Source organism: Cucumis sativus, chromosome 1 (genome assembly GCF_000004075.3).
Source record: "Cucumis sativus cultivar 9930 chromosome 1, Cucumber_9930_V3, whole genome shotgun sequence".
Taxonomy (NCBI): Eukaryota; Viridiplantae; Streptophyta; class Magnoliopsida; order Cucurbitales; family Cucurbitaceae; genus Cucumis; species Cucumis sativus.
Window position 1 is genome coordinate 2,987,795 of NC_026655.2, and position 13,828 is coordinate 3,001,622.

The window sequence follows — 13,828 nt, forward strand, 5'->3', positions numbered from 1 at the left end:
CTTAAATGCTTAATCTTACACGTTAAACCCTATCAAACTAGATTTGACATTTTATTTGCTAGACCTTTCTTCTCGTCTAACTCTATTATGGGAATAACTTTCACCACTTAGCATGAGATGGATTTGGAAGGTAATAGAGCAAGATGTGCTTTTCCAATTTCAAAATCTATGGTCAAACATTATAATTTATTTCCAAAAGAACTTATTTTAAAAGTTCAAAAACACCTTCGGGTGGAGCAGTTTGGAATGGATGCCCATCAGCAAGGCTTGAGTTATGATACATTGGGCTTGGGTTTCAATATTACGATAAGGCCCATTAGAAAGGTCGTGGACACCAAAACCTGTGAGTACGATCTTGGTGCTCTGAAGACCTTTGCTGCTAGGGCTCCAAGTCTCCTTCTTTCTTCACTTTCGGAAAACCACATTTCTGTCCATTACTCCGTGATTCTCTATAATCCGAAGGCCCTGAACCCTAACCACCATGTTGTCAGGGGATATACCGCCTAACCAGACCATATACATCAAGAATCTCAACGAGAAGGTCAAGAAAGAAGGTGATTCACTCTTAGCTTTTCACTTAATCTTACTATATTCCTTCCGTAAATGTGTTTTCTTCTGTTCGTTAAGTAGAAACCTTAGTATAATCGAAGTGATCTTCGGCACATTTTATCTTTATCATTTCGCCTTTGGTTTCCCCGGCAAGAGAGGGGGGTTATTTGGCAAAGTTGGATTTGTTTTTATGACAGCATTTAATATTTCTTACGATGCCTACAGTAATGACTCGAGAAGATTAACGATTTCAGTTGAAATTTGAGTTTTAGGGTGATAGAGCTGGTATCTTGAAAGGTTAGTTAGAACTTGGGATTTTGTTTTCTATTTTGGTTTGTTTAGTGCCCGTTTGATAACCATTTGGTTTTTGATTTCTTGTTTTTCAAAATGAAGCTTATAAACACATTGGATTTTTTATTTTATTTTTTAATTTGTAATCTACAATTCACCAATGTTTAGTTTTTAAAAATTGTTTTTGTTTTTGGAATTGGCTAAGAATTCAACTATTGTGCATTTGTATATAAGAAATATGTAAACCGATACGAGAAATTAAGAGAAAAGATTTTTAATTTTCAAAAACCAAAAGCCAAAACAGAATGGTAACCAAACTGACCTTAATGCTCAGTTTTTGACAATATTACATCACATGTGGAGGGGTTGGTTTGAACCCAAGTCCTCATAGTGTTCAGAATTTGATGGTATACTAATTTTCTCCCCCTTGGACAGAATTGAAGAGATCCCTGTATGCTTTGTTTTCTCAATATGGAAGAATCCTTGATGTTGTTGCCTTGAAGACACCGAGGCTTCGAGGGCAAGCATGGGTTGCGTTTAGTGAAGTGACTGCAGCTAGCAATGCTGTGCGTCAGATGCAAAATTTCCCATTCTATGAAAAACCTATGGTTGGTCTTTAGCTGATCACATTTTCGAAATTGCTTTTCATACTTATTTTGTGCCTTTCATCTATGGACTGTTCTAGCGCACTTTCAATATTTCCAAGTAACTGTGGGTAGCTTTCTTTGTAAACGGGATTGGATTCTAACTGTTCAATGAGTCTTATGTTGAGATGGTCAAGAGAAAGTCTATAAACAATCACCCTCAATGTTGTGCCAGTTTAGCTGCTTTGCATGTCTGAAATAACGACCTAATTTTATTGGATATGTGGGTTTTTATATTGGCCATGTGCTGGTTTTAAGCATTTTGAGATCTTTCTTTGCAACCCCTATATATTGAGCATATCTTTTTTCAGTGAATGCCATCGGTCACAAATTACAAGCTTATATGCTGCTTAGAATGTTGTAACTTGGATAGAAGGAGATCATTTCTCCTTGTTCTAATGTGGGTATAATAAAGGGCTTAGTGATAATTATATCATTTCATAGTGGGACACCTATTTGGGATAGTACCCTTCAAGTTTTTTTGGACACCCAAATTTTGTAGGGTCCAATGGGTTATCCTATGAGATTAAGTTGAGATGTATCAATCTGACTTGAAACGCTTATGCCTATAAAATACAGAAGGAAAAAAAAAAAGACTTGGAGACATATCCATGATTGTGTTTGGAAGAAACAAGTATTATTATTTTTTTTGCTCTTCATTTCAGTTATTTTTTTGTTTCATCTCGAAGTTTGTGTACTATATTCAAATATACAGGTTATTCTGATGTTTAACAAGAAGATACTTCTGTTGACCATCTCAAAAATATAAATGACTTTTGTTTCTTTTGCAGCGAATTCAATATGCCAAAACCAAATCAGATTGTATTGCTAAAGCTGATGGAAGCTTTGTGCCAAGGGAGAAGAAAAAGAAGCAAGAGGAAAAAGGTGATTGTAACTGATAGACAATATATTTTCACTATGTTTTTTTGAATTTTTTGACATAACCTCTCATTTTCTTGTTGCATTGCTTTTGAAACATCTCAAGGGTTTTAAACTGGTTTATGCTCCTGACTATCTTTTAATTTGCTTATCCAGCTGAAAAAAAGCGGCGTGCTGAAGAAACACATCAATCTGCGATGCCCAATGGAACAACTACTGAGAATGGAGGTTCAAATGTAAGTTAGTTTTCATTCTTATTTTATTTTATTTTTATAAAAACTTCATTTTTATTTTCCTTCTTCATATGAGCTGTATTGTATTAATTGTTTTCACCAGAAGTGGTCCCAAACATGTATTGTGAGTTTTTTTCGGACAACGTGGTTCTCTGGTTAATTGTATTCTCTTCACATTTGTTAGAAAGTCATTGATGTCCATTCCAATTAGATTTTACCTTAGTGCCCCTGAGATCAGGTAAAGTTAATCAACATGTTTCCAGAACTATTTTTACTAAGAAATCCTCTTTGTTGTGTGTTATTTCTGCAGGCCACATTCCGTCATGCAAATCCGAGTGCTACAGAAGCTACTCCAAACAACATACTATTTATTGAGAATTTGCCCCATGAAACCTCTAGTATGATGTTGCAAGTCCTCTTCCAACAATATCCTGGATTCAGGGAAGTCCGGATGATTGAAGCAAAGCCGGGTATTGCTTTCGTTGAGTTTGAAGATGATGTTCAATCCTCTATGGCTATGCAGGCTCTTCAAGGCTTTAAAATTGACCCCCAACATCCCATGGCTATCTCTTTTGCAAAGAAGTAACTCAACCTTTGTTCTACTGTTACTATTTTGGAATCTGCAGCAGGTTTATGTTAATGTCACCGCACATAAACATGAGTCGTGAGTTTTTATGTAAAGTTCAGATATCCTTCCCCACCTTCAAAGAGAAAGAAAGAAGGAAAACGTTGGGAGGCAGCCCACTGGAAGCCAAGGGACTTGATGAGTTTTGCGGGCTATGCTAATTCCAGTTTCCAGGGGTAGCAAGAAAATAGATTTATGTTAGGTTGTCAAAAAGGAAACAGAGAGAACTAATCAAAGACCTTTTTTTCTTTAAATGTGTTCATGTATTTGTAGTAGTGGAAAACTAGCTTTTGAAAAGGGAACGGGGAGCTGAAATTTAGGGGACAATGTTGATTTGACTTTTGCATGAATATTTCGTGCTCAACAATGAAGTGTTCATTTCTGTCAGTCTCAGGGACAGTGCGTGTGTTTTCTTCCATTGGTCGATTATGAGCAAAAATTTGACCCAAACTTAGTTTCAAAGTTGTGTCATTTACCGGATCAACTGCATAGCTATTGCTCGTTTTTTTTTTTTTTAATCATTATTAAATGTGGGGCCATTTGATATTTTATTTCATAGGGATCTGTGATTCCATCAACTGCTGACCTTCACAGAACTTCAGTGCTAAAACTGACATTGCGTCTCTCTTTGGGTATCTTCATTCAGATACATCGACCACGTCGCCTGTAAGTTCCCTTGTCTTTTTCTTCTTCCTGCCTATTTTCATGAAAGATTGAAAGATATCTATGATATGAATATATATATTAATTAGGTGAAAAAATTATGTTTGTTTTCTTGTGTCTTATTATCTTGTTGCAAGCTCATCACAATAATCAAAATTATGTTGGTTTCCAACTGTATTGTTTTGTAATTTTCTTTCTGTTGCAATGTTCTTTTTTGTTCTTTTTTTTTTTTTAAAAAAAAAATTGAAGGGATTCTGAAATGACAAAAGTAGTTCTTACCAGGCGAATGGGAATACGAATGGATAAACCAGAATAATTGTCTCTTAACTTTGGGGGTTTGGAAGGAATGCTTCTCCAGCTTTTATCTCTACTCAATTTAACTTTTTTAATAGTATTTTTAACATACTTTTTTGACAATTGTTAAAATGGATTAGATCTTAGGGAACCTTTGACTTATGGCCGAGTTTATATGGTCTGACAAAAAACATATATTTGACAGTGTTTCTAAGTTTGAATTGTTAGAGAATCAATTATAATGAATTGAGCTGTCTAAAACTGTGTATTTGATAGCCAATTTTGTTTGTATAGGATGGAAACCCAATGATTCATGCTTGTTTTATAAGAGAGGGTTAAGGCACTGAGTTGAGATACATGAAGTGAAGTTGAGAGTTACGTGAAGTTAATATGTTGGAAGTTAACAAATTTGTATTTTAAGTGGGTTTTAACATGAATTTTTAGAGGAGACAAGGTAGTGAAGTTGAAGTTGGTGAGTCAAACAGGTTTAGTTTGATTAATTCAATTGTATGTTTATACAAACCCAATAATGTGTTGATAGACAGAAAACAAAAAAGATATGTGTCGTGTAAAAGAAGGGCAAATATGGATAATATTGCAAAATTCAACTTGGTCCAATCTTTTGCTTGGAATGATCATGATCCAAATCCTCGTTAATGTAGATGGATGTATTGTATGATCATCTATCCTACAAAGCATATTTAATATTTATTAGTCTAAAAATAATAATAACAAGAAATCTAAGCTTTTTCTTTTTCCTGGCCACGTGGAAGTTAGGCTGCTTTCCCTTTTCCTCATTGCCTCTCCCCTCTCGTTGACGTTGAGTTCTAGAAAGTATGTCGTCATAAATCCCATCCACACACTTTCTTCCCAAATGCGCAAAATTTATCAAATGTTATGTCCATTTTGGATTTTATTATTTAAATAATTCTATCATCGAATTCTAAAAAGACCATATTATTGTCAACAGATGTATTCAAAATAAATTATAGAATTCAATAATTTGTAAATGAAATTGTATGAAATAATGTGGATATCACAACTTTGCTATAAATTCTTACAATTAATATTTATTTGATGATTAGGAGTAGTTTTTTTCAAGACTTATGGTTTTAAGGTAGGGTGAATGTAATAAAAAGTTGATAAATGAATGTTGTAATGAGAAAATGATTTAATATTCTGATAAGTTATGTGTCCACCTTGTTGTGGGGGAAATAGTAAATGCGAAAAAAGAAGGTAAGATGTGGAGAAAAATGGAATTGAAAGAGAAGTGCCGGGTAGAACACGACAGGCGAGTGGCTATAAAGGATGAGAAAAAGAGAAGAAGAAAGAAAAGACAAAACAACCGAACTCTATCTCTCTTTTTTCTCTTTTTTCTCTTTTTCTCTTTTTTTCTCTCTTCTCTCTTCCTATTATTTATTTAAATAAGAGCAACCAAGAAAGAAAGAAATGAAAAAGAGCGTAATAATAAAATTTATTTTTATAATTTAGAAAAAGAAAAACAAGTCAGCCGCCATTCAGTCAAACCCACGAGTTTTGACCAAAACACAGTCAACAATCTCCGAAGAGACCCTTTCCAGGAACCATCCTCTTCTTCTTCCTTCCTTTCTTTCTTTCTTCAATACCCTCCTCCCTTTCCTTCTTTAACTTTCTCTTTTCACCATTTCTCTTCACAAATCTCTCTTCTTCTTCTTCTTCTTCTCTTCTTCTTCTTCTTCTTCTTCTTCTTCTTCTCTCATGGCCTCCTCTTCCGGGAGCTTAGACACCTCTGCTAATTCTCACCCCTCCTTCACTTTCTCTACTCATCCTTTTATGACTTCTTCTTACTCTGACCTTCTTGCCTCTGCCAACATCGATCCTCCTTCCTCCGCTCCTCTCCGCGCTTCCACTACCGGAGTTCCTAAATTCAAATCCCTCCCTCCCCCTTCTCTCCCTCTCTCTCCGCCCCCCATGTCTCCTTCTTCCTTTTTCGCCATTCCTCCTGGTTTGAGTCCCGCCGAGCTTCTTGATTCCCCTGTTCTTCTTAGTGCTTCTCATGTACGCCTCTTTCATTTTCATCTCAATGCTTTTGTTTCGTTTTCATTCAATTCATCTTCCTTTAATCGGTCTTTTACTTTTCTGTTCAGGTTCTGCCGTCGCCGACCACCGGGACTTTCCCGTCTCACTCGTTGAATTGGAAGAGCAATTTTGGATATAATCAGCAGAACATTAAGGAAGAAAACAAATATTCGTCTAATTTCTCATTTCAAACTCAATCCTCAAAGCTCCCGCCGACGTCTTTTCAGCCTTCATCCACCATAGCTCCCACCGTACGTTAGATCGAACCGGTGGACTTTGTTTTGTTTTTTTTTTTTTTTTGTTCTCCTTCTTCATTTCATTACATCTCTGGTTCATTTTCTTTTTGTTGTTCAGACTCAGGGATGGAGTTTTCAAGAACAGCGCAAGAAGGAGGATAGTTTTTCGTCCGAGAAGAATATGGTAAAGCCGGAGTTTGGATCGATGCGGAGCTTCTCACCGGAATATGGGGTTGTTCAAAACCAGAGCCAAAACAACGGCAGCGGGGAATTGCGGTCTGACTATGGCAACAATTATCCTCAACAATCTCAGACAGTGAATCGAAGGTCGGACGACGGCTACAACTGGAGAAAATACGGCCAAAAACAGGTTAAAGGAAGTGAAAATCCGAGAAGCTATTACAAGTGCACTTTCCCCAATTGCCCAACAAAGAAAAAGGTCGAAAGATCCTTAGATGGACAGATCACGGAGATCGTTTACAAAGGCAGCCATAACCATCCCAAGCCCCAATCCACGAGGAGGTCGTCGCTGTCATCGGCCGGTTCTTCTCAAGCCATAGTGGCTTTGAATCAGGCCGCTAACGAGATGGCGGACCAGTCATTTACAACCCAAGGCAGTGGCCAATTTGACGGCGTTGCAACACCGGAGAATTCCTCGATTTCAATCGGCGACGAAGACTTCGATCGGAGCTCTCAGAAGAGCAAATCCGGAGGGGACGATTTTGATGAGGAAGAACCAGAGGCTAAGAGATGGTGAGTTGGGCCCAATCCAATGCTCTGCTTTTGCAAATCGACTCTGTTTTGTAAACTAAGGATTTGGGGAATTGATTTTCAGGCGAAGGGAAGGTGACAACAATGAAGGTATTTCGGCTGCCGGCAGCCGGACGGTGAGAGAGCCGAGAGTCGTCGTCCAAACTACCAGCGACATCGACATTCTCGACGATGGTTACCGGTGGAGGAAGTACGGCCAGAAAGTTGTGAAGGGAAACCCAAATCCAAGGTGAAATAATTCTCTCATTTCATTTCCTTTCGAAATCCTAATTTCTAATGGAATCATGATTAAATACACGAGTCATTAACGTTATCTTTGTGGAAGAGTTTATAAATAGGTTGTTTTTGTTTTGGTGTAAATAACTTGTGAGATTATTTGTGGATCACCTATTATCCATCCCTAAAATGATTTAGTAATGGCTTGCCCAAAAATAAATGGAACCTCACATCAAATGCCCATGCTCAAAGTACAATTTCATTTTTATCTAATATTCATGCTCAAAGTACAACAAAGTCTGAAAGATATGAAGTGCTAATATACATGACCATGACCATGACCATCGCGCTTAGGTTACTCTACATACATCCTCTCACACTATACTTGATAGGCAGTGCATTTTAAGATAAGAGAAAGGTCATAGATTTCATTTGTTTGGAGTTGAGAATGAATGAGTCATCCACACAAATACAGAAATTGATATTTGGGTGATTTAGTATTAGAAATACTAAAATGGGGGTATTTGCAGGAGTTACTACAAATGCACAAATCCAGGATGTCCAGTAAGAAAGCATGTGGAGAGAGCTTCACATGATCTAAGGGCAGTGATAACAACCTATGAAGGGAAGCACAACCACGATGTTCCACCGGCACGTGGCAGTGGAAGCCATTCCCTCAGCCGTCCATTCCCTAACAACGAGCCTCCTGCCGCGATTCGCCCATTATCGGTAGTGACCCATCACTCAAACAACGGAGGGCATCCGCAGGGTCTACGGCTGCAGCGATCTTCGGATTCCCAAGCAGCGTTCACAGTGGAAATGGTGCAAAATGGGAATGGATTTTCATTCCCAGAATTTGGAAACTCAATGGGAATGGGATCCTACATGAACCAAACACAGCCCAATGACAATTTGTTCACAAGAGCCAAAGAAGAGCCAAGAGATCATGATATGTTCATCCAATCTCTCCTATGTTAAAAGAGAGTTCGGCTGAAACAAAGGGGTTTTACAAAAAAAGAAAAGGTTTCCTCTTTTGGGGTTTCTTCAAATCACCCAAAACTTCAAATCCAATAAGAGAGAAAAACATACACAAAAACAGACATCAAATAAGGTTCATTTAATTCTTTTTTTGGTTGTATATTTTTTTGCTAGGAGTTGGTTGGGGTTTTTCCTTTTTTTTTTTTTTTTTTTTTTTTTTGTGGGTAGTAGTTATCTATAATACACCTGTAATTTAAAGTCATATATAACGATCATACCTTCATTATTAATAATTTTTGTATTGAATTTGAGAATAAGATTTATTTAAATAAATAAATTAGATGGAGAAGGAGAGAAGATATATAGTTAGATTAGATAGATAGATAGATATGGATTGGGGTTCGTGGGGGCGTAAGGAAGGCAGAAGAAGTGATGTGATCGATGACATGAGCATGGAAGTTTGAATGAGTCAAAGAAAGCGGTGGTGTGGTCTGCGATTGCTTGGCGGAGAAGTTGAAGTCCCAAAGTCAACTTTTAGGGAGATACCAAATGACTATTTTACCCCACGTTCACATGGGGGCTATTTCGGTAAAATAGAGTGATATGATTGCCTACGTCAATCACACCGAAACTTTTCTACTACCGGTATTTAATTAATTCATTATTTGGAAGACTTTTAATCAAACTTTGTAAGGTTTGAGTTTCATTGTACATTTTTTTTTTTGCTTGAATTAGATTCAAATAAATCAAAAACTCTAATTTTAATCTTAATTCAATATTCATAAATTATTATTGAACACCTCATGAAGATTTGAGTGTTTCATAAAACAAATATTTCAAGAAATGATTGGACGAATTGGAATTAAACACAAATGGATTTGGAGAAGAGATGAGAAAAAGGGCAGATTAGAAGAGTAGAATGGGAAATATATGTATAGATTGTAAATGGAGAAAAGTGAAGCGATGAAAGGCCGTATTTAGAGGAGGTGGATGGCTAATTGTAGGAAAGTGAATGTGTGTGTAAATAAATAAAAAAAAAAGTGATAAAATGAGTTTAATTAATTAATTAATTAGGAACCAACCAAAGAGATGGAGTGGTGAGAGAAGAAGAAACGAAGGGTGGTGGTGTTTGAATCAAGGAAAACACAAGTTTTTAAGTGTGGTTAAGAATTAGTAAGGAAAATGACCACAGAAAAACATGAGAAATAATGAATATTGGAAAAAGAGAATAATTAACATTGATACTTCTATTATTATTATTTTTTTTTTTAATTAAAGAAGATGAAGGGCGCTGGTAAGAATGAGTACTCAAGCAGCACATAATGGAAGCTGGGTGTGCCAGCCAACTACGTATTACAGATCCAGAGGCATTTTCTTCGGAGACAGCCCTTTCTCTTTTGCAAAAACCATTCTCTTGGCTCAGCTCTCTCTCTCTTCTTTCCTCACCTCTCTTTTACAATGCCTTCTCACTCCCCTTGGGGAAAGCTCCTTCATCTCTCAAATGTTGGTGGGCCTTGCTCTTGGCCCCTCCTTCTACGGTGGAGACAACCCTATTCTGGAAGCCATTTTCCCATTCAAAAGCTTTTACGTCAGCGAAACCTTTGCCTATTTTGGTTGCATGGTCTTCATGTTTCTTGTTGGGGTTAAAATGGATTTGAGCTTAATCCAAAAATCAGGGAAAAAGGCCATGGTGATCGGATTCATGGCATTCTCAACCCCAATGTTATTCAACTTCTTCTTATCCACGTATTTGAAGAGCACTGTGGAGATGGATGCTCACTTAAAAAACACCCTCAGCGCCATTGGCGCTTTTCAAGCCTCCAGTTCTTTCCATGTCATTGCCTGTCTTTTAACCGACCTTAAGCTTCTCAACTCCGACATTGGCCGTCTCGCCCTCTCATCCTCCATGATCAGCGGCACCCTTTGTTGGGGAGGCCTTGTCATTGGCTTCACCCTCCGCCAAACTTCCATGCAGCAGCAAGACGCTCTCCCATGGATGGCCCTTTGCCTCGTTTGCATGATGATTCTCGTCGTTTACATTCTCCGCCCCATCATGTTTTGGATCATCGAGCAAACCAATCTCTCTGGCAGACCCATTAAGGAGGTCTACGTTTTTTGCTTGTTCTTAATGTTGTTGTTCTGTTCTCTCTTCAGTGAGTTCGTGGGCCAACATTTCATGCTCGGTCCAATGATACTGGGCCTTGCTGTACCCGATGGGCCGCCTCTTGGGTCCGCCTTGGTCGATAAACTTGACTCATTTGTTTCCTCTATTATGCTTCCATGCTATTTTGTCATAAGTGGGGCTAGAATCAATCTCTCCACGGTTAATGTGAGGAGTGCTGTGATTATTAATCTTTTGGCCTTTACTGCCTTTATAGGCAAGGTCATTGGGACTATGTTGCCTTCTTTGTACTGTAAAATGTCATTGGTTGATTCTTTGTCGTTGGGACTCATCATGAGCACTCAAGGGATTGCAGATATTCTGGGTCTCCAACATGGACTTCTCCTCTATGTAAACTAAACTCCATTTTTCATCATCTACATCTCTTTCCCATATTATTTAATAACATGATTATGATTATGATTATTTATTTCATTTTTCTTTTACGTAGATGATAGATCAAAAATCATACAGCATGATGGTGGTGGCGATGATGGTGATGACAGGGACAATATGCCCAATAGTGAAAATGATATATAATCCATCAAAGAAATACAGATGTATTATGAGGAGGAGGACGATCGAGCATACGAGTGCCACAGGAGAGCTGCGTTTGTTGCTTTGCATTCACCACCAAGACAATACTCCCTCCATAATCAATATGCTTGAGCTCTCTAATCCTACAATTAAAAGCCCCATTTGCTTCTACCTCATCCACCTCCTCCAACTCACCGGCCGAGCCTCCCCGCTCCTCATCAACCACCACCTTCCTGGTCGTCGTGGCTCTAAACGTTGCAATCTCTCTGATCAAATCATCAACGCCTTCCAAATATATCAACAATTCAACTACGACAAGGTTTTTAAATTTCGTTATTAAACTTGATCATCAGAAGTTATCAAGCAAACAATGTCTAAACCTTTTTTTTCCTTTTGGTTTGAATTCAACAAAGGAGTTTATACATATGTGTGTTAATTTAGGTTATAATGAATGCGTTCACATCAGTGTCTCCGTATGCCACCATGCACGACGATGTGTGCATGTTGGCATTAGAGAAGCGGGTGGCGATGGTGATTGTGCCGTTCCACAAGCGGAGGACGATCAACGGCATAGTGGAGTCAATAAATCAGATAAGGGGAGTGAACAAAAACATTTTGTCAAAGGCTCCTTGTTCGGTTGGGATCTTGATAGACCGCGTACTGTCGCCCAGTGCAGTGTCATCGGTTTCGTTGACAAATAGGGTGGATTTGTATAAGGTGGGAATGATCTTTGTGGAAGGTCCCGATGATCGGGAGGCATTGGCGTATGCCACTCGCATGGCAGAGCATCCAAAGGTAGCGCTCACGGTGGTTCGAGTGATCGAGCCAAAGCGAAGTAGCAGGCACCCAACAGACCAAGACCTAGACGCGGAGATGATAAAGGAGTTCAAGTTAATCATGGCAACGTCTGAGAATAAGCATTGGACTTACGAAGAGGAAATAGCGAGTGATTGTGTGGGCCTCATAAATGTGATAAGAACAATGGAGCACGATTCTGATCTAATCTTGGTTGGGCGTCGCCACGATGGTGACTCAGCCCTGTTTGTGGGGTTGAACGAGTGGAATGAGTATCCTGAGCTCGGATTCATTGGAGACATGTTGGCATCCTCAGATTCGTCTGGAGCAGTGGCAGTGCTAGTGATTCAGCAGCAAACCATTGGCGGGGATCAAGAGTTTCTAGACGATTTTCGATGCCTCATGGAGGAGTCGTTTTCTGTGGACATAAATCCCCTCAACCTTCCAACGGCATGGCCCCAAAAATCTTCACTTACCTGATCCATCTGATCCTTTTTGTTTTCCTTTTAATTAAATGCTTAGAGTCTTTTAGGCAGAACTTCTAAAGTTAGTTAATAACGTTAGATTTCTTACGTCTACCGTTTTCCATATCATTTCCGCTTTTTACATTTTATTTATTTATTATTATTATTTTGTACTTTATATTTCTTTATATATCTTCAACTTTTAACTTCATATATAAATAAGTACTCCCCCATTAGAATAGGAACACTTCTATGGTCCAACCCCTATGTAATATCATATTTTTATATATAAATCTATCATTTTTTTTTAAAATTTATGTTATACAATTTGGTGAGTTGTTATCGAACAATTATCAGTAAAATTGAATATTATAATTTTGAATTCAATCAACTAAGATTTCAAAGCTATCTTCGTTAAACTTCTTGACCTTTATATACATGAATCAAGTTCAACTATATAACATAAACATTTTATAATATATGAATAAGGTTGGACACCTTATTTTGTGGACACTATGGATGCGACCCATTTTATAGTTAGTACAAACCTTGTGATCCTGAATCGTTTATGTGGAGACATGAAAATGGAGGCATCCTATGAGTAAAGAGTTTACATAAGATTGAAACAATGCAATAATCACTTTTACGTTATAACACCATCAACTGTATAAAGTTAACTATTACAAGTATTTATGACTTAGGTAACATAAAATCTTAATCATTAGTTAACTATGAACTCCTCCTGTTCACATGGGATTGCCTTTTATTCTGCATAGGTGAGAGCAACTCAACAACGTGATGACATAATAAGTCTTCCATTTTAGGAGTAAAACCGGGTAGATAGCTGGAGACATAGGATGCATGGCGAAATTCACTTAGGGTTAGTAGTACAGATATCCACAGGATGAGGGTGGGGCCAAGGATGCCACTCCTCGTCCCCACCCCCTATCTCATTCCCCATCCACAAATTTTCCCACAGGAAGTGGGGTAGGGATTCCCTGTAGGGATTACGTAGGATCGCACTACAAGAAATGAAAAGAATCCTGATGTTAGAAAAAACGCCGACGAAAGGTTCGTCGGTGTTGACCACTTATCGTCAATGCAAGCAACGTTGCGTCGATGAAAGAGATCTTTTGCGACATATAAGAACCAGACATCAGGAAATGTTTAAAATTTAATTTAATATGTACACTTTCTCCGACATGCGACGAATAGTTTTCAGGAAAAGTTTAAATAATAATTCAATGTTTAAACTTTCCCTGGCATCTATCTGCCACACATCGAGGAAAGTGAAAATCGTAACGACAAATTTCCACTTTTCCCCACGTGTGCCTGATAGACGTCAGAGAAAGTTTGAACATTGAATTATTATTTGAACTTTTTCCAACGTCTACCTGCCACACGTTGAAAAAAGTGAAAATCGTAACAACAATT

The 13,828-nt window shown here is 38.0% G+C and overlaps 3 protein-coding genes across 3 annotated transcripts; all 3 read left to right on the forward strand.

Moving 5' to 3' along the window:
* The first annotated feature begins 346 nt into the window (after positions 1 to 346).
* Positions 347 to 3,683, forward strand: LOC101207648 (U2 small nuclear ribonucleoprotein B'' 2). The gene is made up of 5 exons (XM_004137322.3): positions 347 to 554; positions 1,276 to 1,448; positions 2,276 to 2,369; positions 2,520 to 2,599; positions 2,907 to 3,683. Exons 1-5 carry the CDS (start codon positions 482 to 484, stop codon positions 3,180 to 3,182), a joined length of 696 nt encoding a protein of 231 aa, XP_004137370.1. The 5' UTR covers positions 347 to 481; the 3' UTR covers positions 3,183 to 3,683.
* A 2,232-nt stretch (positions 3,684 to 5,915) lies between these two features.
* Positions 5,916 to 8,437, forward strand: LOC101207158 (probable WRKY transcription factor 33-like). Its single transcript, NM_001280728.1, has 5 exons — positions 5,916 to 6,215; positions 6,305 to 6,487; positions 6,591 to 7,225; positions 7,308 to 7,472; positions 7,990 to 8,437. The coding sequence occupies exons 1-5, from the start codon at positions 5,916 to 5,918 to the stop codon at positions 8,435 to 8,437; spliced, it is 1,731 nt and encodes a 576-aa protein (NP_001267657.1).
* Positions 8,438 to 9,287: 850 nt separating this feature from the next.
* On the forward strand, positions 9,288 to 12,609 carry LOC101213983 (cation/H(+) antiporter 15). The gene is made up of 3 exons (XM_004137513.3): positions 9,288 to 10,949; positions 11,050 to 11,454; positions 11,577 to 12,609. The coding sequence occupies exons 1-3, from the start codon at positions 9,738 to 9,740 to the stop codon at positions 12,408 to 12,410; spliced, it is 2,451 nt and encodes an 816-aa protein (XP_004137561.1). The 5' UTR covers positions 9,288 to 9,737; the 3' UTR covers positions 12,411 to 12,609.
* Positions 12,610 to 13,828: the final 1,219 nt, after the last annotated feature.

Coding starts and splice junctions, on each gene's coding strand:
- LOC101207648 (XM_004137322.3), top strand. CDS start 482: ATGTTGTCAGGGGATATACCGCCTAACCAGACCATATACATCAAGAAT. Junction 1,449..2,275: donor CATTCTATGAAAAACCTATG/GTTGGTCTTTAG, acceptor TTTCTTTTGCAG/CGAATTCAATATGCCAAAAC. Junction 2,600..2,906: donor CTGAGAATGGAGGTTCAAAT/GTAAGTTAGTTT, acceptor TTATTTCTGCAG/GCCACATTCCGTCATGCAAA.
- LOC101207158 (NM_001280728.1), top strand. CDS start 5,916: ATGGCCTCCTCTTCCGGGAGCTTAGACACCTCTGCTAATTCTCACCCC. Junction 6,216..6,304: donor TTCTTCTTAGTGCTTCTCAT/GTACGCCTCTTT, acceptor TTTTCTGTTCAG/GTTCTGCCGTCGCCGACCAC. Junction 6,488..6,590: donor CATCCACCATAGCTCCCACC/GTACGTTAGATC, acceptor TTTGTTGTTCAG/ACTCAGGGATGGAGTTTTCA.
- LOC101213983 (XM_004137513.3), top strand. CDS start 9,738: ATGAGTACTCAAGCAGCACATAATGGAAGCTGGGTGTGCCAGCCAACT. Junction 10,950..11,049: donor AACATGGACTTCTCCTCTAT/GTAAACTAAACT, acceptor TCTTTTACGTAG/ATGATAGATCAAAAATCATA. Junction 11,455..11,576: donor AACAATTCAACTACGACAAG/GTTTTTAAATTT, acceptor GTGTTAATTTAG/GTTATAATGAATGCGTTCAC.